The 26,015-nt window shown below is 31.2% G+C and overlaps 1 protein-coding gene across 12 annotated transcripts in view; it reads left to right on the top strand.

The window, feature by feature from the left end:
• LOC105197366 (histone-lysine N-methyltransferase 2C) overlaps positions 1-26,015 on the top strand; it is a 75,284-nt gene that overhangs the window by 6,664 nt on the left and 42,605 nt on the right. For 10 of the 12 annotated variants that reach the window (XR_005576599.1, XM_039459046.1, XM_026137689.2 and 7 more), the window contains exons 11-17: positions 4,665-4,929; positions 5,643-7,091; positions 7,246-7,407; positions 7,805-7,931; positions 9,387-9,601; positions 16,178-16,293; positions 20,991-21,245. Coding sequence is in view for 11 of the 12 variants with exons in the window: in XM_039459046.1 (XP_039314980.1) it covers positions 4,665-4,929; positions 5,643-7,091; positions 7,246-7,407; positions 7,805-7,931; positions 9,387-9,601; positions 16,178-16,293; positions 20,991-21,245 (2,589 nt within the window). In the remaining variant the exon portion in view is untranslated. The remainder of the gene's footprint in view (positions 1-4,664; positions 4,930-5,642; positions 7,092-7,245; positions 7,408-7,804; positions 7,932-9,386; positions 9,602-16,177; positions 16,294-20,990; positions 21,246-26,015) is intronic. The other 2 variants (XM_039459047.1, XM_026137690.2) reach the window with 1 other exon arrangement.

The following is a 26,015-nucleotide window of genomic DNA, read 5'->3' as shown; positions in this document are numbered from 1 at the left end:
ACTGCGTTCAAAATTGAATGAAGTTCACATGAACTCTGAGTTGAACCACATTGGAGGAAACGGGCATTAATGGATTGCTGAAAAATACTAATCAATAGATGGAGTTAGTGACCTTCTTACATTCAGTGGTCAACTTTACATCACAAAGTAATTTTAATTTGACAAATTTGATAGCTCACTAATTTTTAAAGTTTGATTACTGTGTTTGATTGTACATCAAAGTACAAATTGATTAGTGTAAAAGAACATTTTTTTTTATTGTGTCAAAAGATGTGCTTCAGAAAAAAATGACAAAAAGTCATACACTGAAGTAAGGCAATTACAGCATATATACAATTTATATGTGAAAAACATTGAAAAAAAATGATATGTAGAGAAAAAGAGAAAATTATTATTTAATTCTAATGAGATGATTACCAAAATTTCACTGTATAAACGAGTAAATTCAAATGATTTCTTATGCAGTTTTTTTCATCAAAAGCAACACAAGTAAATAAAATAAATCAAATTTATACGATTTTATTTTGCAAATTGTATAGTTTAAGGGGATGTTAAACCACTGGGAATTACAGACACATTGGTTTTTTTTTTTTTTTTAATTGTTTTTATACATTACAAAAGCATTTTCCACAAGAAAAATAGGCACAAAAATACATTACGCAAGATTAGATTTATAAGAAAATTGGAAGAAAAAGTTAATTTACTTATTTTTGGCTTGTGCAGCTGTCATCTGACATTTATATTGCCTGTGCTACTGAAAATCTGTAGTTTGAACGTTCAAAATAAGACACTCTTCCCAAACGTAAAACATTCAACACAACAAGCCTGAGCTTGTGGAATTGCGATCAAAAGCTTAATAAAAAAGATTTTAGTTAACTTTAAGGGCCACTTAATCAGCTGATTTTTCTATCAGAATTAACCAATCGCATTTGTCGTTAAGTAGAATTAACCTGAAATAATCAATCACATTTGACACTTAATCGACGTTGGTGCAAGTGGCCCTAAGTGGGAGCGTTGCGACACCGAGTGCCGCAAAATTTGTTTCTCTAAAAAATCATTGGTAATGCATTTCTTCTATTGCCAACCTTCTGTATTTCTCATTCAACATCTGGGGGTCGATCATGAAACTTTTTCCCTAAGGCGGAAACGTGAAAAGTGAAAAATTTCTCCATTAACTTCAATGGTAAAGATTTTCACTTTTCACGTTTCCGCCCTAGGGAAAAAGTTTCATGATTGTCCCCCTTAACTATAAGATAGCGTAGTTACTTTTATGACGATTTTACAATTATTCATCCAATTATTATAACTTTTAAATAATACATTTGTGATACGGCATTCAGTGCCGCGTACGCCCATTAACGTTCAAAGCGCACCCATTTAAGGGTTATAATAGCTACGATCCACTTGGGGTATATTTACTTTGGTCGCTCACGCGCTGTAGGCCTATTCTCTAACTTCGTAATGACAATTCGGTATCGTTAATAAGCTTTCTACAATAAGCTATTAGTCGGTATCATAAGTCATAAGTCATAAAAATTGACCAATCACAGTCAAATGTAAAGAGAATATTCGACTGTGATTGATCAATTATGGCTTATGACTTATGATATCGATTATACATGGTAGAAAAGCTACGCAACGAACGACACGTAACAATATCCCTAGCTGTTGTTAACGAGTTACAGAATCCTGCTACTGAGAAAAGAAGAATGGGGCGGATCCCGATAGCACACGGGACCGATAGCACACCACCACTTACAGCGGCCGATGCGTAGGGTTTTTCCGTTGGTTGGGTTAGATAAGTTAAGATGATTGGTTGGTGGGCTATTGCACCGTGCGTTATCGGATCCCGTCTCTTGCAAAGATGTTTACAAGCGCTTTGATCGCGAAAGTAAACGCACCTTGATGTTACAGACGGATGGGATCGGATAGCGCATGGTGCGATAGCCCACCAACCAATCATCTTGATTTATCTAACCCAACCAACGGAAAAACTCTAGGAATCGGCCGTTGTGAGTGCTGGTGTGCTATCGGTCCCGTGTGCTATCGGAATCCGCCCGTTACTACACTACTTGCAGACACTTTGAAGCATTTTTTACATTGGTTAATTTGTAAATTTTTTTGTTTTGATTGGTCAATAAAACGCTTCGAAGTATTTGTAGCGCGCCGGGGCAATAAAGCGGGAAGCACACTCTTTCATATGCATAAAGAAATTGATTGGTCCATTTATAAGGAAATGGATCACTTTTCTTATGAGCTTTCTGCAATAAGCTATTAAGCATGTTCTACAATAGCATTAACACAAGACCATAAGGTTATAAGGCGTGGTTTTAAGAGCTTGTGAGCGAATGAATAATTTTTATTTCTTACGCAACCTTACGGTCTTGTATTTACGACTATTGTAGAACAGGCTTTATTCATTTGTTTATATGCTCTTACAACCACGCTTTACAACTTTACATTACAGCTATTGTAGAACAAGTTTTAGTTGATGGCATAAATTGTAAGCACAAGTAATTATAAGAATTGACCAATCAGTCGAATGTGAATAGAATATTTGACTGTGATTGATCAATGCCTTACGACTTATGATACTGATTAATAGCTTATTAATCGAATCTTATGGCTTATGACTTAAGGTTGGTTTATGCAGGCCGTAACCGCTAACTTATGCCGGAATCTGTAAGAAATTTACTAATCATAATCAATTTATAGAAGAATAATCAACTATGATTGGTCAATTTTTTTACAGATTTCGTTAAATTAGCGGATATGGATTGCATAAACCAACTTATATAATACCAATTAATAGCTTATTATAAGTTTTCTACAATAAGCTATTAAATCTGTTCTACAATAGCCGTAAACACAAGACTGTAACGTAAGAAATGAAAATTATTCATTCAGTTAGTCCCGGTTTACAATAGATGTAGTAAGCCTTAAGTCGTAAGAAATTGACCAACTATGGTCGATTATTCTCCTCATACTCAATTATGATTGGTTAATTTTTTAAGGCTTAAGGCTTATTACACCTATTGTAGGCCGGGACTTAAGCCTGTTCTACAATAGCATAAACAAGACCGTAAGGTTGTAAGGCGTGGTTTTAAGAGCTCGTAAGCGAATGAAAACTTTGGGTACTTTCCAGCTACGACACAAATCGACACTGTAACACAGTGTCCATTAGTGTAAGAGAGAAAATTTTAGTTGTCTCACTCACACTAATGGACACTGTGTCGACTTGTGTCGTAGCTGGAAAGCACCCTTTATTTCTTAAGTTTGTTCTACAATAGCATAAACATAAGACTGTAAGGTTGTAAGGCGTGGTTTTAAGAACTCGTAAGCAAATGAAAAATTTTTATTTCTTACGTTACAACCTTACGTCTTGTGTTTACTACTATTGTAGAACAGGCTTTAGTCCTGGTCTACAATAGGTGTAGTAAGTCTTAAGCCATAAAAAATTGACCAACTATGGTCGATTATTTTCATATTCAACTATGATTGGTCAATTTCTTAAGGCTTAAGACTTACTACATCTATTGTAGATCGGGACTTAAGCCTGTTCTACAATATCAGTAAACACAAGACGTAAGGTTGTAACGTAAGAAATAAAAATTTTTTATTTGCTTACGAGCTTTTAAAACCATGCCTTACGGTCTTGTGTTTATGCTATTGTAGAACAGGATTTAGTCCCGGTCTACAATAGGTGTAGTAAGCCTTAAGCCGTAAGAAATTGACCAACCATGGTCGATTATTCTCCTCATATTCAACTCTAATTGGTTAATTTCTTACGGCTTAAAACTTAGTACATTTATTGTGGGACTTAAGCCTGTTTTACAATAGCATAAACACAAGACCGTAAGGTTGTAAGGCGTGGTTTTAAGAGCTCGTAAGCGAATGAAAAATTTTTATTTCTTACGTTACAACCTTACGGTCGTGTTTACTGGTATTGTAGAACAGGCATTAAGCCTGTTCTACAATAGCATAAACACAAGACCGTAAGGTTGTAAGGCATGGTTTTAAGAGCTCGTAAGCAAATGAAAAATTTTCATTTCATAAGCCTGTTCTACAATAGCATAAACACAAGACCGTAAGGTTGTAAGGCATGGTTTTAAGAGCTCGTAAGCAAATGAAAAATTTTCATTTCTTACGTTACGACCTTACGGTCTTGTGTTTACTGCTATTGTAGAACAGGCTTTAATGCCTGTTCTACAATAGCAGTAAACACAAGAGCGTAAGGTTGTAACGTAAGAAATGAAAATTTTTCATTCGCTTACGAGCTCTTAAAACCACGCCTTACAACCTTACGGTCTTGTGTTTATGCTATTGTAGAACAGGCTTAAGCCTTTAAGCCTGTAAGGTTGTAAGGCAGGTTTTAAGAGCTCGTAAGCGAATGAAAAATTTTCATTTCTTACGTTACAACTTTACGTCTTGTGTTTACTGTTATTGTAGAACAGGCTTTATCCGTCTTTATTCCCCCGGCGCCGCGGCGCGCAACCACGTGCCGCTCGTCTCGCTCGACAAAAGAATCGGCGATGTAAACAAAAGATTACTAACGCCATCTGTGCACTGTAGCAAATTGAATATATTTGTTTTTTAGTTAGAGAAGACTGGTAAACTTATCTTTATGTTTTAAATAATAAATGAACTCCTCTTTAACAATGCAGAGTCCGAATCCAGATTCATCTCAATCAAAGGAAGAAGAACAGCTTGGGGGTGAGAACAGATTGATCCTTTGCTCTGCCAAGGATAAATTCGTTCTAACTCAGGATATTTGTGTAATGTGCGGTTCCATTGGGATGGACCAAGAAGGTTGTTTGATTGCATGCGTACAATGCGGCCAGTGTTATCATCCATATTGCGCTAGTGTTAAGATTACCAAGGTCATTTTGCAAAAGGGCTGGCGATGTCTCGACTGTACTGTTTGCGAAGGTATTGAAAAATTGAAATATATATATTCAGGATGTTTATTACTGGAAAAGATCTTGGAATTTTCAAGAAATTGATTTTTTATTCTTGAGAATTATGAATTTTCATGGGATTTTATAGGTATTCAGAAAAATTTTTGGAAATTTTTTAAATTTAAATTTTGTCTGATAAAATTGTTTTTTTGATCATTTTTTTTATAATGCAAAATTGATTAGTAATGGCACATACACATACATTCTCTTGTGACTCGTGAATTTTTATAAAAAAAATTATTAATGAAAACAATATATCATTCTAAGTTGTGTGTTTAATCTTTTGAATTCTGTACCTTTCAAAATTAGATTTGTGTATTTCGAACAAATCTTTATATTTAATTCATATTTATTTTTAGTACCTTGTCAAATATAATATTCAAATCTTAGCAGTTTTTTGTGATTGTATAATTAAAGAATGTTAAAATGTATAATAAAATAAATTTATTTTAAAGCTGCATTAAAAAAAATCTAATTTTATCTTCTGAAATTTTCAATAAAATTTCTGGAAAATCCCAAAAAATCTCAGGAAAATTTTTTTACAAAATTTGTTTAAACATCCTGATATTTCAATTTATTAAAAATTATTAAAAGTATTGATGCATTTTTTAATCTTGAAATAGAACTAACAAAAATATAACTGTTAATCATGCAATCTATTAATAGAATGTTTTTATTTTTAAGGTTGTGGTGAAAGAAATGATGAAGCTCGTTTGATTCTTTGTGATGACTGTGATATCAGCTATCACATTTATTGTATGGACCCGCCTTTGGATTATGTACCACATGGCACATGGAAGTGCAAATGGTGTGCACAATGTCAGACTTGTGGCTCTAACGATCCTGGTTTCAATTCTTCCTGGCAAAAGAGTTATACTCAGTGTGGACCCTGTGCTTCTCATACCGCTTGTGTAGCTTGTCAAGAAGCTTATCAGGAAGGTGATCTCATCATTCAATGCATACAGTGCGAAAGATGGCTTCATTGTGGTTGTGATTCAATTAAAAGCGAAGCTGAGGCTGAACGCTGTGCGGAGGAGGGTTACGTTTGTCTTCTGTGTCGTCCTAGAGACGTTCCTCCTCCACATCTTCTCTCCAAACCTTCTTCGAAATTTACTCGGTCATCTTCTCCACCTCAAAATCGGAATACAGAAATATTTAAAGCTTCCTCACAGCAATATTTGGTGGAAGGAGTATATCTTTCTGAAGCTGGGATGAGCCATATTAAATCCTTAACTGCAGAACATCAGCAAACAAGAAAAAAGAAAAGAAAACAACCTCAGATGGTAGATAAAGAAGCAGATATCATGGCGACTATCGAATCTGTTGTTGCTGGAGGAAGTTTAGATAACTCTTTAGAGGAAAATAAACTAGAAATGATGGATGTCAAAGATGAACCAGAGATAGTGTTGAAAGAAGGTATGGTATGGAACCATCCTCCCCCAGAAGGTTTCAGCATTTGCACTTCAGAAAACGGACTTCCTGTTTTGCGAAGAAAACGTCAAAGAAATCTGCAAAAATTAGGAATTGGAGGATTTATTGTAAGATTGAGAACTAGGAAGGATAAGGAAGAAGAAGATGCTGAAAAACCTGGGGAATCTTCAATTGTGGGAATGGGAGATGATAAACCTCGAAGAAAACCTCAGAGAAGAAAGCCAAAAACAAAATTGGCAGAATGTTTTCCTATTTACATGCAAGAAGCATTTTTTGGCAAAGATTTAATGGATACAACAAAAGAGAAAGATCTTGAAAGCAGTAGTGAATCCGAGGAAGAACACAAAGTTCCTGAAAATGCCAATACAATTCAGTTATCACAAGATGAATTGAAGGTAATGGAACAGGTCAAAGCAAAACAAGAAAAAGAAGATGAAAAAATAGCTCCTGAACAAATTAAAAGAGAAGAAATTGTGGAAGATGACGGGAGTGATACTGAGGCACTTGGAGATATTTTACCAATTTCTGGAGATTTATTGGATAATGATTTAGTGAATACAATAATGAATGAAAACGATGAAGATTTAGCAAAAGCGAGCGAAGCATTAGATGAATTGGATGATGCTCAAGGTGCAAATAAAGATGAATTGACAGATATCCTTAGTCCACATTTTAATTTAGAATCAATGGTCAGAGACACCGGTAAGTTTTTTCCAAGTAAATATTAGATATGTCATTTACAGTAGAGGTATTACTTATTAAAATAATTTTTTTAAATTTTGATTTCTCAGTTGAATATTAGAATATATTTCACTAAATATATATAAAATTTAATATATTCTTTTTTTTTTTTAAGGATTACCTAATATGGACAGTAAAGATATCGAAGAAATATTTAAAGGCGTTCTGACTGATGAATCTCAGGAATCTCAGGAATCATCGGTGTTTTCTGTTCAAGCTCCAACTTCTCATCCCTCATCATCTACTACTCCTCTTGTATCACCCTCTCCTCATCCTGGTAAATACCAAATATATCAATAATTAAACAATAGATAAAATCATAAATAATTTATAATATTAAACTAAAATTTTAATAAAAAATGAAAACGATGAAAGTAAAAATTATTAAAAATGATTATTAAAAAAAAAGAGTAGAAAATTGAAATTAAGATATTTATTAACTAAAACGTTATATAGTAAACTTGTGGTTCTAAAATATATTTTAAAATATTTTCAAATATGTGAGTTTTTGATTATCTTGACATATCAGTTATTGGTTTTTTAATACTAAGATAAGTTGTTTACATATCTACTGTTTATAAAAAAAATTTTTTTAATATTTTTTATTTTTTGTAATTGTTTTTACGTTTTGTCACGTTTTTTGAGTTTTTATATATTTGAATTAATTGTTGTAGGTGTTCAAACAGCAATGCCTTTAGCAAGACCTCAAGTACCTGGTGCTCTACCCTCGGTTGGCCAATCAAACTTAAATTCTCCAATGAGTTTTCCACCGCCTTCACCATATCATTCAGAATACAGCAAGTAAGAATAAACATATTGATAGAAAAATATTTATATACATACATATATACATACACACAGGATGATCCAGAACGACCCATGTGTCTCTGTAAAGACATGTTCTTGGATAAATTTTTAGACGATTTTTCCTATACGAAAATTTTGTCCAACGCTTTTTGAATAATAAGAGGATAAAATTAGCGAATCACGGGTCGTGTACACATGATAGACAAAGGCGACGCAACTTACCGTCCGACATGGGTAAGCGCCCGCGCTCGGACGATGAGTTGCGCCGCCTTTGTCTGCCATGTGTACACGGCCCGTGATTCGCTAATTTTATCCTCTTATTCAAAAAGTAAGCGTCGGACAAAATTTTTGTACAGGAAAAATTGTTTCAGAATTTATCTAAGAACATGTCTTTACGGGGACACATGGGTCGTTCTGAATCACCCTGTATATTATTTTTTCTGCGCTCTTTGAATTGTGTTTTATATACTTTTATTTCTATGCTTGATTTCTATGTCGTTATTATTTTGTATACCATTATTATTACTTTGTATACTACTATTATTATTTTTGTGCTCTTTGATTTGTGTTTTGTACTTTTACATTACTTTATATTCTTTGAATTGTGTTTTATACTTTTATAGTACTTTAAATGTCTTCAGTATCTTAAGGGCTCAAGTTTTTACACAGCAGTCTTGCTGATATCTCGTCTTTTGATGTGCCTGTAAATTCTCTTTTCCAAATTTGCCATGCTTCTGCTACTGTACTTATTTGCACTTTAATAAAGATGATAATAATAATTATATATATATATATAAAATATATATATAATATATATATATATATAAAATATATATATAATATATATACATATATAATATATATACATATACATATATATATATATATATATATATATATATATATATATATATACACACACACACAATATATATATATACACAATATATATATATCAATTATTGTACGTATTGGCCTTTTAATTTGTTTTTTTAATATTATTGGATGCTGTTATAATACCATATACCTCAGTGGTCGAATAGACTGAGATACCTGCACGAAATGTAGGGATGTTTAAATTCTGATCGAGTTAATATTTTACACTACAAATTTTTTATATTTTGACAGGAGATAAGGGAGATCATAATATATTGCTTAGCATCAGTATTATTAAATTGATTATCAATTTAATATTGTGATATTACTATTTTGTTTCTTAAGAAGAACTGTTTTAAGATTGAAAGTAACAACGAACAGTTTAAAGAACTAAAAAATGTAAAATTACTTAAGAAATAATAAACAATAAGATTTTGCTCATTGGCCTTCTCTAGATTTTATTTTAGTAAATATCAAAGTTTAAAAAAAATTTGAAAACCATGTAATATAATATACGTAATACACTTTGATGTCAATTTTAATTTTTGTATGTGTAAACTTTTGTTTTTATAGTAGTCCACAATTTAGTCCGGCATTTTCGGAGCCACCTAGTCCATGGGTAAATCCCGAAGACGAGGGAAATGCTCCAACAGGCAATATTCCCATTTCAAGCAACCAAAGAAATATTTTAAAGATGGAGGCCGACGAAGCATTGGGTAATGCAGCGACGATGTCATCAGTTCTTTATGCTAATTTGAATCATCCTGAATGGAAAACTGAATATCCAGGTAAAAGTATATTTTTAATTAAGTATTTTAAATATTTTATCTTAAATCATTGTATTTTTATATAAGATTTAAAATATTTCTTCCACATTATCCATTAATTATGTCAAAAGTTGAAACTAAAAGACGATTTATAAATGATTTGATTTTGGCTTAAGAAGGGTAACATAAACTGTACATATAATTTTTTAGTTTTTGAGTACAATAATATCATTTGTTTAAACTTGGAAAGTGATCAAAATTTATTTTAAATGAGTTCTCTGATAGTAAATATGATTAGTATATTTTGTCCAAATTATTTAATTATTTATATTATAGTTTATTTCCAACTTTTTAAAACAAAAAATGAAGAAAATATCAAAATTTAATAGTTTCAAAATGTTAAATTTAATCAAGCCACCAAGTGCATGTGATATTTTGCCTTGGCGGCTCGGTTAGATTTAACATTTTGATTTTTGTTTTCTTCCTTTGTAATAATTAAAAAAGTTATGAATAATACAAATAATTAAATAATTTTTATAATTTTTATAATGCAATAATCATATTATTATCAGAGAAGGTTTATTTCGATCTCTTAAAAATAAATTTTTCCATGAGTTTAGACAAATAAAACTGATATTCGATAAGAGATTCAAAATTATACAAAATTATTTGTAGTTTACATTAGGCCTATACATATTTTAGCTAATGTCCTTTTGAGATCATAACATTATATATTTTTAACTTATTAAGTGAGATCTCAAAATATGAAGTGAGTCTAAAATAAAACAGTATATTCGTGTATGTATTTAGATAAATGATTATATATTAGGTCTAGGATTACACACTAGACACACACACACGCACACGCGCGTACACACACACACACACACACACACGTGCATTTTTTAGAATTTTTACTGAATATAAATTTAATTTCATACTAAAATTTCAAATTTTAAAATAAATTAAATATGGTACAAAATTAATTATAAAAACATTATCTTAATTTTATTTTGTGTATTTTTGTTTAATAATAGTTTCAAGGTTGCTAAATGTGAATTTGATGTTAACATAAAATATAAATTTTTTGAAAAATAAATTTTAAGATGGTAAATTCAATGGTGGAAAATTTCACAAAAGTTTTAATAAATTATGTTGTATATTTTTTTGCCCATCTTTATACACTATGGTTTTTGAAAATTGCTGATTACGAATTCAACATTAGAATTACAGATTTTAATTTGTATTTGATTTTAATTGTTTAAAATGAAGGAGAGGAGGTCATGAAATAAGTGTGAGTTAGTGAGATACAATGATATTTTGTGTAATTTACATTGTATTTTCAGAGCAATTGTTAAAATTATTTTGTTACAGTTTATTTGTAGGATACTAATCATTAGTGTTTAAGAGAAAGTTTAGCATAAATTTTTATAGATGTATACTCTACTTAATTTTGAGAAATATATTTGATATTAATTTTGTAGTGTGGCTTTGAAGTAATGTAATTAAATTTAATGTGCGACGTAATGTGTGTATAAAGTTATATTATGTATGAGGATTGTGAGTCATTTGTATTACAAGTGTTATGACTTATGAACTTATAACCGTTTTTGCGATTTTATAATGACGTTGCGTGCTAGTAGCAAAGAAATTTAATTTAAAAGTTATTTTTTAACACAAAAAGATTAAAAAAATTTTTTTTTAAATACAATATATTTTTTAAATTGTTCACAAAACTTTGGTACTTGCATAAAATCTACGAGAGATTAATTTTTTTTATAATTAATAGTGCTTTTTATAATATTAGTTGTTAATATGTCATGATTCCTTTTCTATTTCATAAACAAATTCTTTTCTTTTTTTTCAGTAAATTGTAAATTACATTTATTTTACTCAATGAATCTTTTACTCATAGAGCGATTGGTAGAACTCTGTTGCTAACAAACTGATATTGATAAAAACGCATTGCATTAATATTTACTGAGTTGTTTTAAGCAAACAAAATGGTATACCATTACCCCTTTTCTTCTCTTTTTTTTAAAAAATATAAATCCGTTATATTAGGTTTAAAAATTTTTACTTTAAATAGATATACATAGCTGTGTATTTCTTTATAGTAATTTAAAAGAATTTATTGCATTTATTTTGAATGAATGAATGAATGTTTATTATCTTCAGCTACATACAGCCAGGAAGAAGGACTTAGTTTACAAAAAAGACCTTAGCTCACACATCCTTTCATACCATGCATGCATACGAGATTCTTCCCTCACCTTACTCCCTCCGAGATCTCTTTCTCTTCTCCTCCTTTCTTTGTTTAACTCTTTCTTCTCTTCCCTTGCCTTACCTCCCCCTACTTAAATCTAAATATAAGTGTAATCTAAATATAAATGTGAGATCGTTCTTTGTACTGACGTTTTATTTTGTACTTTGTTTGTAAAGACTACTTATTCTATAAACTAATACTAAAACTATTACTAAACTATTATTAGATGTCCCTTTCCTATTTCTTTATATGCATATTATATACATTACGTCTTTGGCCTTATATCATACCCTACTACAGTCTACAAACTAACAAATATACAATATACAATATAATACAGCTATGTTACACTATGATACAATATGGTGCTCAATATAAATACTCTTCTAATACAACATATTAGTACTCTCTTTACAATATACACTATACCATTATACAGAGTGCTTAAATGACTAACTCGTGTGAATTTCTTCTAAAATGCAAATCATACTCCAATTCCTGTTATTTCTAATTTTTCTTCTTTTCTTATTTTTCTTTGTTATTTGAAATCTTATTTCTCTTTTTCCTTGGTTTTCCCTTCCTCTTTGCGATTAAGCTTTTCTTTTTCTTTCCAAAACTTAATTAATAACTCTTCCTTCTTTTCGTCTAACTCCTCATTTTCTATTTCTTTTATTCTATCTCTTACATTCTCTCCTAATCCTACAAACCAATCCCCTGTTACCTTACATTTGCTTGTAAAATGCTTCATATTGTCTTTTCGCTCCTTACAAAATATACAAATCCTATTTTCCTCCTCCAACCAGTATTTATTATCATTTTCCATGTTTCCGCATCTTAACCTAATTAAAGCCCTTATTCCTTCTCCTTTTTTACCTCTTACTATTCTTTCTTCTATGTATCTTGGAACACCATTTTCCTTTCTAAACTCCTTGTATCTTTTATTATACCTCGCTTCTTTTATTCTACTTTCTTCTTCTTGCGCTTGTACATCCCTTTCTCTTTCTCTTAGCTTCTCTATTAGATTTCTCTCCGACCTTGGCATGTTATCAATCGCTATTACTCCCCAGCCATTTCTATTATAATACCTTTTCTCTTTCTTTACCATATAGTTTTTTCCATCCGTCCTTTCTTTTTTCTCTCCAGCATATCTTTACCCATCTCTCCTCCCCCATTTTCTCAATTTTTTCTTCGTACGTTTTTGCTCTAATTCCATTCTACTCTTAACTTTTTTAAACCTAACTCTTTCGTTATTAAATATCTTGGCGTACAAAAATCTAGTGTGAACATCCATCTCATATAATCCAAAAGTATCTTTTCTAACTCTTTCCTTTTTTCCCATTCCCATATCTCTACTCCGTATACCATCACGCTTTCTATCAAGTATCTGAATAAAATACATCGTTTCGAAAAATCGTTTTTGCACATCCTTTCGCCTATACTCTATACTATATTCGCCGCCATCCTTTCTTTTCTCCTTAGCACTTTTATATGACTCGCATAATCCTTTCTTTTGTTAAACGTGAAACCTAGATACTTAAATTTTTGTATTTTTTCTATTTTCTTTTTTTCCTATGTCCATTTTCTTTTCTTCTCTTTCCCTCCACTATTGAAAACCATAACTTTCGATTTCTCTACGTTTAAATCCAGTTTTCTATCTTTTAGAAATTTCCTTAGCGTTCCCATCATATATTCATCATGGCTTCTTTATTCTTCGCTAGTAAAATCAAGTCGTCTGCATACGCCAAGGACTAAACTTTTTTCTTTCCTATCTTTACCCCCCCCCCCCCCCTCCTAACCTTCTTACATCCAAATACTTATCAATATCCGCGATATACATGTTGAATAGTATCGGATTCAGAACACACCCTTGTCTTACTCCTTTTTTTGTCTTAATCTCCTCTGTTAGTAGTCCATCTCTCGTCCTAATTGTTGCCATCGTTTCTCTATATATTCCCTTCAACCTGTCGATTATGTTTCCGTTTATGCTCTACTTCTCCATCAGTTTCCAAAGCTTTTCTTTGTTTACGTTGTCAAATGTTGCTTTTAGGTCCACGAAGAAGGCGAACATCTTTCTTTTATTTCCATCTTCCTCTCTTTCTCTCTCTCTTTGGACAACATGACTCATTATGAATATGTTATCTACTGTTCTTTTTCCTTTCCTAAAACCTGCTTGGCTCTTCGGTATTAGCTCTCTCCTCTACGTTCTTTTCCAATCTTCTCCTTATAACTTCTGCGTATAACCTTGTAGGCCGTACATAACAGCGCTACTCTTCTATAATTTTCCGCCTTCTCCGTGTCCCCTTTCTTGTGAATTGTCACAATTACACTTTTCTTCCAGTCTTCCGGAATCTCTTTCCCCTTCCAGATTTCCTTTACTAAATTCACAAATCTTTTCCTTACTTTTGATCCTCCGTATTTCCAGGTTTCCATCGGAATCCCATCAATACCTGCTGCTTTTCCTTTCTCCAATCTATTTATTGCCGTAGTTATTTCTGCCTCCTTCAGCTCTTCTTTGTCCGTTTCTCTTATTTCTTGTTTTTTTACTTGTTTCTTCTTTTCTGCTCCTCTTCCTTCCTTTTCCTCTTTTGGCACCTCTTCTTCCCTTCTATTAGTTTTCTAAAATGTTTTGTCCAAGCCTCTTTACTTATTTCATTTTTTATCCAATTTCCTTTTCTTCTTTTCTTATTTATTACTTTCCATACTTTTGCCTCGTTCTTCAGCTTCCTCAGTTCTTCTTTCTTCGCTTTCCACTTTCTCTTCTTTTCTTCCATGTGCTCTCTATACTTCTTTCTTTCTTCCATAAACCTCTCTCTGTTTAGTTTTCCCGCTCTCCAACCTCTGTAAACTCTGTGGGCTATCCTTTTCCTCCTTGTGCAACTTTTGTCCCACCATTCCTTGTATCCTAGTCTCCTTTTCTTTCCTCCTTTTTTACCTTTATTTTTGTCATAGCTTTGAGAACCAACTCCTTTAGCGCCTTCCATTTTTCTTCTATTGTTACCTCGTTTATTATCTCTTCTTCCGGTTCCATCTCATTCGTCCTTTTCTTATATTCCTTTATATCTTTTTCTTTCCACCTACATCTCCATCTTCTTTCTTCTTCCTTGTCCTTTTCTTTTTCTTCTCTCTTCCTGTGTTCCTCTTCATCTCCAAGATCAGGGGCATATGATCCGAGTCCGATCGGCCTACGATTTTAAAATCGTTTACAATTTCTCTACAATATTTACTTATTACTACGTAATCTATTACTAAGCTACCCCTCTCTTCTACATAAGTGTATTCCCCTTCTTTATCCCCTTTCATTGTTTCATTCATAATGTTTCCCCCTATTTCCCCTACTAAATCTATGAATTTTCTCCCTTTATTGTTAACTACTTTGTCTTTGCTTTTGCGTACTACTCCCCATCCTTCATCATTCCCTCCTTCCGTACCAGTTCTTGCATTAAAATCTATTATTATATATTCTCCTTTATTTTCTTCCACTATCTTTTCTATTATGTTGCTTGTTGTATCCCAGTTTTTGGTTGCATATATCCCTATTATTATAAAACACCGTTTATCTTCTTTATTCTTGACTTTTGTTACTAACATTCCTTTTTCTTCTAACCATTTTATTTTTAGCTGCTCTTTACCTCACTTTTTACTTACTCTTACAATAAAACCTCCTCTTGCTCTACCCCTCTTCTTCTCTCTGATCGTAAAGCTGCAATCCCATGAATGTATCATTGGTGGTAATCTCTTTCTAATTCTTCCTAATTCTTTCCCATCCTTTCTCTTCCAACCATGTTTCTATTAAGCATACATAATCCATTTCTCCTATAAATTTCCAAAACTCTACATCTTGTCTCCAGATACCTGCTATATTCCAAAAGGTCAGTCTTCTCTTCTCTTCATTCTCCTCCTTTTTTTCTCTTCCCCTTCCTCTTCCTGGCTTAGTTGAAATCCTCCCGTCTCTTGTCCTCTCCGTTTTTCACTCTTCTCCTCTCCTTTCCCCTCTCTTTCTCCTCTTCTTCTGTCCTTCTTCCTTCTCTCTCTCTTTTCTCCTCTCTCTCTTCCCAGTTTCTCCCATTTATTTTATAAAGTACTTGAATTTTTTTTACTTTCAAAGTTGTTTTAAATTTGTATTGGTAAATTTTGAAATTTGAACTAGAAATTCGAAATTCTCAATTTTAGAAACCCTTAAGAAACCTTTATAGTCAATTTTAATAACATTTTTAGAAGAAAACAATGATTATTTTCTGCAGATATCATCCACACTTTGACTTAATTTAGTTTATGCGTCTATAAATGTTGTACATCCTCAATGAATTAATCAATATTTTTAATGTACTCAGCATGGTCCGAGAGATGCAAGCAGATTCTTAAAAAATGGCGAGCACTACCAAACGAGCAGAGAGCCCCATTTTTGACCAGAGCTAGAGAAAATCGAATTCGTCTGAAGAAACCGCAGGTAATTAATGTACATATATTGCAAAAACAAGAAAAATCGATCGTAATAATATTTTTATGCGTTATTCTTAATTCAATCAGAATTTATGGCTGATAGAAGCGCGATTATTTATTAGGATAACCAATATTTTTAAACATTCTTTATTTGGGGTTTTTATCCTCGAGCGTGTCATGTGCTAACACTCAAGTGAGACTAACAGCTCGACAGTTCTGTGTGTCGTAAACTATGTTCCTTATTGTGAACTTCAGGGTTTTTATCAGTTGTATTTAGGTATGTAGGTACGTACATACTTATATACACTGGGAGGAGAGGTTAACTAAAAAAATTAATATCTATATTTCGTGAACATTTAATTATATCCGAATTATTTGTGTTTTAGAGGTTTAAAAAAATAAAATAATAATTAAAAATAAAAATTAAAGTTAAGTAACTAAAATAATATTTTTGAAGATTAATTTAGTGGATTTTGCTCTACATTTATGCATTAATTCTATTAGAACTGTGTTAAGTATGAATTATATTATAGATGAATGAATAAGACAGATTATGATCACTTAATAATTAGATGATAAAAATGTAATGTTGACAATATTAAAAATGACTGCACTTATCAAACACATTTTGAAAAATAAAACTAAATTTTATAAGAAAATTTTTGAAAAACTTTAATTAAATTTTGTTAATGCAAAAAATTCCAAACCACGAATAAAATTTTATCTAGTTTTGGCAGTAGAAACATAAGTTGTGTTATTAATAATAGTATTATTAGTAATACAAATAAAACACGTTCAAAGATAAATAAAGTTGAGCGTAAATGGGTCTTTATATAATGGGCCCAAATGAGGTGAAGAGGGACTTTAATTTCTTATATTCTATATGTAAAAATTAAGAAAAAGGACATAATATTATACAGTGTCTCAAGTTTTTAATGATCAAAATATGCTAGTATGGTTTATGCATAGAAATAACAAAAAAAAATTTTATAAACATACAGAAGCTTTATTCAAAAGTTATAAAACAATTTTTTTCTACGTATAGGACTAACATAATTTTTGCCCATTAAAATTTGAGACATATATAAATATTTATATTTGTGGGATCTATACATATAACCTAATTTATAGATCTGCATGTGTGCTTAGATGTGGATTTACAAAGCTGTCCTCGCATAGTTCTTATGAAAATGCCCGGTCAAATTGATTGAAATTTCGATATGATATAAGTTCACTGATAAAAATCTCAATAGTTTCCAGGCCAAAACGAACAAAAGTTATGATAGTTCAAAGTTATGATAGTTCAAATATCTAAATAGACCTCGAGCGTCAAGTATGATGTGGTGGGCACCTGAGATGTATTTCATCCTTTTGAATCTTTATTTACATTTTTTATTTATGCACACACACACACACACACGAGTTTTTTTCGTAATAGAGACAAAAATCATCGAGACAATAGGAGAGAGTGGGGTAAGCCTAAATAGTTAAGGTTGGTGATGAATAAAAGTTAGGTTTTTATAATTAACGAATTATCGTTACATGTACAATATTCTTTGAATATTTATCTTTTAATATAACTACTATTTATAAAAAAAAAATAACGAGGTATTTCTTATCTTGTTTTATGGGTGGAGAACCGAAAATTATGCATTATCGATTTTATCCAATTTTGAATTAATTTCTAAATTATTAAAGCATAATTGACAATTTCATGACGATGCAAATAATGATTTATTCACTGTATTTCAATATAGCAATTTTTTATTAAGTGTGGCATTATTCTGACTAATTTTTGGTTTTTACAAAGAAAAATACACAAGAAAATGTAGAAATGAAACAATCACCAAATGGGACAAAATCCTTGAAAATTTGTATAATCCTTTATTTGATTTTTAATGAATGTTATTTAAAAACTTTATTTGGCCAAAACTACGTTATAACGTATCACTTTAGCGCATTTCAAAATTTTTGTCAATTCGTAATATCATTATACAAAATAATATTTGCACAATGTACCTATTGGGGATATAAATATCGTAGTATAATGTAATGATATGAAACATTATTTTATATAAATGGAAATGTAATTATGTGTCAAAGAATTTCGCGTTTTTATCAACACATTTTTCATTAAGTATTGTATGACATACATGTATCTTTTCTCTGAAGTTGGCTGTCTTGTGAATCATTGACATCTCGTGATTGAACATTTGAAATTTTGACAATTTATTATAATTATTTTTAATATCCTGTAATATTTTTATATGATTATGACATATATAATGCATATACTAATTTATATTTAAATATGATTCAATCAATAAAGCATTTCAATATTATCGTAATTACTTCAATAACAAGTTTACAAAAGTTCAAGAGCACTCACTGTAATTGTACCGTCACTGAGTGCGCGATCTTTAGATTATATGATTTGCCTACTGTAAATACTTCTCATTTGAAAAGTATTATAGCCTCGACATTTTTGTATTAGAATTTTTGTCTTATTTTTATGTAAAGAATCTCGTAGCGTATTCAGTGTTAGGTATTTTTAAAACACCCCGTGTGTGTGTGTGTGTGTATCTGTGTACACATACACGCGCGCGCGCGCGCGCGCGCGCGCACACACACACACACACACACACACACAGGGTGTTTAAAAAAAAATATATACAGGGTGTCCCAGATTACCCATGTCACCCGATTTTTTCGTAAACGCGACATATTAAAGAAAAATGTTTCAGACAAAAGTTGCATGGTTTCGAGGGAAACATAAGATGGTGTCATTAATTTAACCTTGAATAGTTGCTTGAAGGTCACGTGAAGGTCACCTTCAATTTTTTAAATGGGACTGCCAACTTTTTATTACATATTCTTGTAGCTTATCTCGAGACCTTTCCAAAACACTACAAGAAAGTTTATTTTGAGTACTTTCCGAGTTGTATGGCTTGAAAGCTACGGTGTACTGTAACTTTCAAGCGACACAACTCGAAAAGTACTTGACAAAAATAAACTTTCTTGTAGTGTTTTGGAAAAGTCTCGAAATAAGCTACAAGAATACGTAATAAAAAATACAATATTAGAGTATTGGTAGTTCCCTAATTAAAGGGTATCGGTACTTCTCTAACAATCTATATTTTTTATTGTCTGAAACATTTTTCTTTAAAATGTTGCGTTTACGAAAAAATCGGGTGAGACGGGTGGTCTGGGACACCCTGTGTGTGTGCGTGCGCGCGCGTGTGTATATATAAATTATGGTTTAACTCAATAACATAGTTGTCTATTTTGTTGGCTCGTGGTAATTTTCAGTGCCTTATATGCACTGTATGAGTGCATATAACTTTGACTTAATATTTTGTTTTCAAATAAAATAATAAGTCAAAGTTATATGCATTCATACAATATGAGCATACAAACTTATATTCATAGATTAGTGTGATTATTGAACATTTTCATATATATGATTATATCCAAACGTATCGATGCTTATTTGTGCAAAATCATATTCATGAAAAACGCAATTTTTTTTAAAAAGCTGTGTATGCGTCGATTCGGACGTATTTTCATGTATATGTATGTATAAATCTATACATAAATAAAAGTACGAATGAAGACTCAAAGAGATGAAGCATACTTTAAGTACTTATCATACCGCCTGATAATGGAAATCAATTTTGGATATTTGAGCTGTTATAACTTTTGATTATTTGGCTGATTATTGAGACTTTTGATTAGTGAATCGAAACCTACATCATATCACAATTTCAGCCAATATGATTAGGATTCTATTTCTATAAGAACTGTGCAGGGTTCTTTATCAATTATGAATTTATAATCTATAAATCTGTCAATTCATAAATGTGTAGATGAGTGAATCCTCTCACTTTTGCCACTGTTTATAAATTAGACTTAGATATGTACAATATTTAAAACCACAACTGATACAACATAGTATTTAGATACATCTAATAATAATCCTCACAAAATTCACAAGATTTCGTAGATCCATAAATTCACAAGAATCCAGAAAATCCATATATACCTTGCTTTTATGTGTATGTCGTAAATATAAAGCAGACAGTCTAATATATATTAATAATCGAAAATTTCATGTGCGACTTATTTTTATGTCGTCTCGTTCGGGCCCATTATATCATTTTTTACATGCAGGATGTTTCTCATGAAACTGTTACTTTGATGCTACTTTAGCAGACAATTTTAAATGTATCAGTGAAAGTGAAACAAAATTATTATTAAAGATACATTGAGAAGAAAAAGAAATATGAGGAATGATATGAAACAATTCTATTATAATATAATGCTTATTTATATGTACAGAGGAATTTTATTTTATTGTATTTCCTTCTGGATAGTTTGAATATTGCTCAACAGATACAAAAACTTTGTTCACAAAACTTTGAAAATATTGATAATTTTGAAAATTTTTAATCTCTTATATTTTAATGTGTATAAAAATTTGCTAATAAAATTCATGTGCAAGACACACACACACACACACACACACACACACACAAATGCATGCGGGTGAATGCGTGCGTGCGTGCGTGAATGTATCTGCGTGATACATTTTAAAAATAAAATAGTACTATAAGATATGCTTTTATACATAATTGGTTTATGCGAAACATCCTCATGTGTATGTCGCATCGTGTGATTGCGAACCGCCCGGTGTTGATCCGACAGCCCTCCAAGGAGACACCACCACCAAGCACCACCAACACTATCATCACTACCAATATAACCACCACCAATACCACCACCATCAATATGAATACCACTTCTACTACTACCGCCATGACTACCATCACCAAACCCGCCGCTATGACGGCTCAGCAGCAGCAGCAACAGCAGGGAGTGGGTCTGAGGCCCATGGAGAAGCAATCAGGAATGTTGATGACCACTGGAATGACGTCAACAGGCAACAATCAGCATCAGGAGGTGTGTGGGGTGCAGGGAACCCCGCCCAGCCCTTCCCTCTCTCCCGAGACTCCTAGAAACCTACAGTCATCTGCCTTGCAATCTTGCACAACACCGGCTTCTTCGTCCTCTTTATCTTCTTCTACGTCTTCTTCCTCCTCTTTTTCTCATTGTAACAATTCGGGTGAAGGGCAGCAACCCCTCCAGCAACGTCCACCCCCTATCGTTAACAGCGGCGGCGGGAGCAGTAGCATAGATCAGCATCAGATCCGAGTGCTCACTCCGTCCGAGATCATGCGTACCCTTCCGTCCCTCAGCCAGGAGCACTACGACCCCCCACCTCCGCCACCACCACCCACTGCAATTGTTCACACTGTGCCTCCCGTACAGAACCATCACCACCACCACCACCACCACCATCACCACCACCACCCGAATAACATCATGGTGAGAGCCTTCGTCGTGTTTTCTTACCTTTTTCTTTGCATCTAATCGAGACTTAGTGTTCTCCTTGTATACATGTATATGTATTTTATTTAAAATATTGTAAACGAAGATTTTACTCGTTAAATGCGTGTTTCATGCTTCATATTGCAGGGCTGTGGTTGATATATGAACCACATTATAATTTTGTTCAGTGTCATTGTCAATATTTGCCCTATAGAGATTAGTTTATTTACGTACGTATTTATTTAAATTTTTAATTAATAATTCTGCATTTTAAAAATCATTTTTAGTTTATTTGAATTTATTATTAAATTAAATTTATTTAAATATGAAATATATATATATATATTTTTTTAAGACTGCTGAACATTCTTATCAGGTCGCCGTTGTAATAGAGAATACTTTGGTAGTGTATACTTATTTTTTTTATAATTCAAAAATAGTCCAACAGCATGTTTAAAAATAGTAGCATATTTTTAAATCAATCCCGTTAGTTTTATCCCTATTCATATTGATCCTAATTCATAAATCACTATTCATTTCTTATCCTTTGTATTCATTGATATTGCTTATGATTTTTTATTGTTGTTATGGGTGATTGATAAACTAGTATATTATAGTATATTGCTCTATAATGGTTATGCAGTAGCTTAGTACTAATTTTATTACTTTACATTTTTTTTCAGATTTTTTCCTTCAATAAAAAAGAATTATTGCGAATAATATTTTATAGAATTAAAATTTCCTTTGAAAATCTTTTAAAGCTAAAATATACATTGTGGAAGATACATTAAACAAATAGATACATTAAACAAATAGAACAAATAAATTATAATTTGAAGAAAGAAATAAAGAAGTAGGACTAATATAGAAGTTTATTTATTTATAGAAGTTTATTTATTTATTAAATAAATAAACAAATTTTTTTCTACTTTTTCTGTGTAAGAAATGATCTCATAATTTCTTGTGTTTTTTTTAAACTACTGCAAGTGAAGTGTTTTTTAACATTTATTATTATGTTTAAATGTATAATCCAAGAGAGTATCCTAGATTTATCACATCTAATAAATTTTTGAGGTCACTTAAGATAAAAATTTTAATAGGTCTGTTCGTTTTGCTTGAAATCTCTCTTGAAAATGTTTAAACTTAAAATGAAATAAATATACTTTCTGGAGTCAAAGAGAAAGAAAGCGAAGATTTGCACTAAATGCAAAGACTACAAACAGCACAAGCAAGCCTTGAATCAAAATATGGAGATAAGAGTTTTTTTAATAAAAATTATTTTAATCTAAAGATAATTCATTTGTTGTGCATGCTGATAATATAAACGGGAATATTGATGTCAAAACACAAAGCACATCGAGCTGTCAAAATTAAAGTGTACAATTGGTGATGTCTTTCATATCATTTTAATCAATGTCTATCTCAAATTACTTTTACAAGTAATGATATTTTTACAAGAGATACATTTGTGTATTGCTTGAAATTTCCAAAGATTTTTACAATTAAAACGAGATAAATACGTTTGCTCATGGGGGGGGGGGGGGAGGAAATCTAAATCCAATATGTGCAGGCAACACGAACAGGCTTAAGGACAAATGATGCTTACAAATGCTGTGAATACTAAAATGAACGCAGTCTATTACTCTGTGTGTATCGCATTTGCACGAGTATACAAGTTTTAGATGTCATAATTTTAAATATTTTTTTGCAAATTATATTAAATAATAATTTATTACATTTTTATAGTTTTGATATTTTAGATTAATAATTTTATTTTAAACAATCTTAGGAATTTTAGATTTAGTATACTCTATACAGTTTGTCTCAAAATTATCGGAATAGTTGAATATCTAAAAAGTAAATCATTATCGAGAAAATGTTTTCAAACAAAAATTTTAAGACTTCAAGAGGGACGTATAATGATGTTAATAATATTATGAATTACATGATTTTTTGGAAGAACCATTAATATATACACATACTGTTTTTTTTACACCAATTTATTTATTTCATTGTTCTATGTATAAAAGTATTAAACTTTATTAAAAAATTAATAATTTATTTTATAAATAATCGAAATGCCTACTAATCGATCATAGCTAGATCTTAGTACTAATATTTATTGTGTAATTTTATATATCTTTTTAAGCTCACGAAACTGCGCGCTGAAATAAATTTTCGATCTTGAAACACAGTTCTAAGTTGAACAAAAATTAGTAATATCACGTTATTAAATTGAAAATCAATTTAATAATAAATAATGCTAATAAGTATCTAAATGTGAAAATTCTTTTTCTCTAAAAAAACTGTAAAGTCGTAAGATCCCAGGTTTGATCTCTAGCTGAGGTGTTATTTTTTGCAATAATTTCTTTTACAGTTTTTTTTTAATAGGCTTTTCGATTGTTTATATTGTGTTTTCGATTTTGCTGTCGATTGGTATACTATCGCATTTTGATGCGCTAATTACGAATTTGATAAATCGCCGACTAGGTCATTTCAAGATCAAAACTTAAAAAAAAGAACTCCAAATTTATGGATTTTTACATTATTTTGATAAATATTAATTTAACAAAAAAATATTTTAAATAAAAGTTAAGTTCTTAAAAAAATACATGATTTATGTCCTATGTATTTTTTACACAGAACTAATATTTTTCGAAAAAAATGGGATAATAGGAAAACGCTTTCCCATGTGCACCATAAGCAAGGGAGGATGTAGGGTGGACTTCGCGTGCAAAGTACATGCGTGGGCGAGGAAGAAGCTTTGTTCCTTCTCATGCAACACTGTGTTTATGATGTCGCTATCATACTCCAAAAAAATCCTAATCCAATCTACACCAAATTTTAATCTAAATTAGAAACTGTTTTGCTTGAAAGTCGAAAACCCATGTAGATAGTGCAAATATAGACTTTGTTTTGTCTCGTAAGCAGGGAGAGAAGATGTGAAATGGATTTGGTTTTGCATGGAAAGTTGAAAGTCTATGTGGAATAGCACAATTATAGACCTCATTTTCACCTCGTACACAGGACGATGTAGTGTAGACGTCACTTCGCGTGAAAAGTAAATGTATAGGAAGAGCTCTGCACCCTGAAAAAATTCTTACCCAATCTACACCAAAGTTTAGATTTAAACGTCCATTTTATACCTTCTTGCTCCCCCCCCCCCTCTACTTACGATGTGAAATAAAGTCTTTAATTGCTCTATTCCACATGAGGAAGTATTTTTTCTATTATCTCTTTTTTTTTAAGTATTCTATGCAAAAAATATATAGGACATAAATGATATATTTTTTTAAGAGCTGTTATTTGAAACATTTTTTGTTATATTAATATTTATTAAAATAATGTACAAAAAAAACAATAATTTCTAACAATTAATTGAAAAGGCCAGTAAGACGAGCAAAAAGATGTATTCTTACATTATATTCTTACATAATGTAAGAATGCACACACACTGAAGAAGACTTCGTAGAGTCGAAACATTTGTGTCTCGAGTATTAATAAATATGTATTATAACCTTTACGAACATCTACACCTTTTTACTCGTCTTACTGGCCTTTTCAATTAATTGTTAAATTACATACGAACTTATCAGAATAGTTAATAATTTTTAAGTTTTTTTTTAAGTTTTAATCTTAAAAATGACCTAGTCGGCGATTTTCATTATCATATTTGTAATTAGCACATCAAAATACAATAATACACCAATCAATAGCAAAATCGGAGGATTTACGTTTTCGGAACTTTATCTCAATCAGAGAGCTATTCAAGATAAAACTATTAGCGCCATCATACATTTTTTTTGATACTTTAACATTTTAGTCTGAAATATTTTTTAGATAATATTTTATTTTCGAAATATATGTGACCGATACTTTTAGGATACACTGTAAATAATATACATTCTATTATAAAGATTATAATTGTATTTTGTTATGTAAAATTACTAAAATTTAACATTTTGATATGCATGAATGTGGATTCATCGCATTAATTTTGGATGAGATTGTGGTGTTTGTGGTTTTTTGTTTTTGATTGTGAATAAAGTTTTCTTCAAACGCTGATATTCATACTCGAATCTTATTTCAAGACTTAAGTAATGCCTTAAAATACTAATATGTCTCTGGTTGATGACAATTTTAAGACAGTACTTAATACGATTTTAAATATAAGAATTGATTATGAATACAGACTTATGTGGACTAATTAATACGCGCGCGTGCGTGTATAAATAATATTATAAATTAATCTTTTTAAATTAACATATGGTGGCTGGTTATAATTTGTTTCCAGTGTGTTTGCACATATATAAGATTTACAAAATCTTGCTAATTATTAAT

This window comes from Solenopsis invicta, chromosome 16, assembly GCF_016802725.1.
Source record: "Solenopsis invicta isolate M01_SB chromosome 16, UNIL_Sinv_3.0, whole genome shotgun sequence".
NCBI classification, from domain to species: domain Eukaryota; kingdom Metazoa; phylum Arthropoda; class Insecta; order Hymenoptera; family Formicidae; genus Solenopsis; species Solenopsis invicta.
Note: the sequence above shows the minus strand (reverse complement) of the source record. Positions and strands in the feature narration are given on the sequence as shown.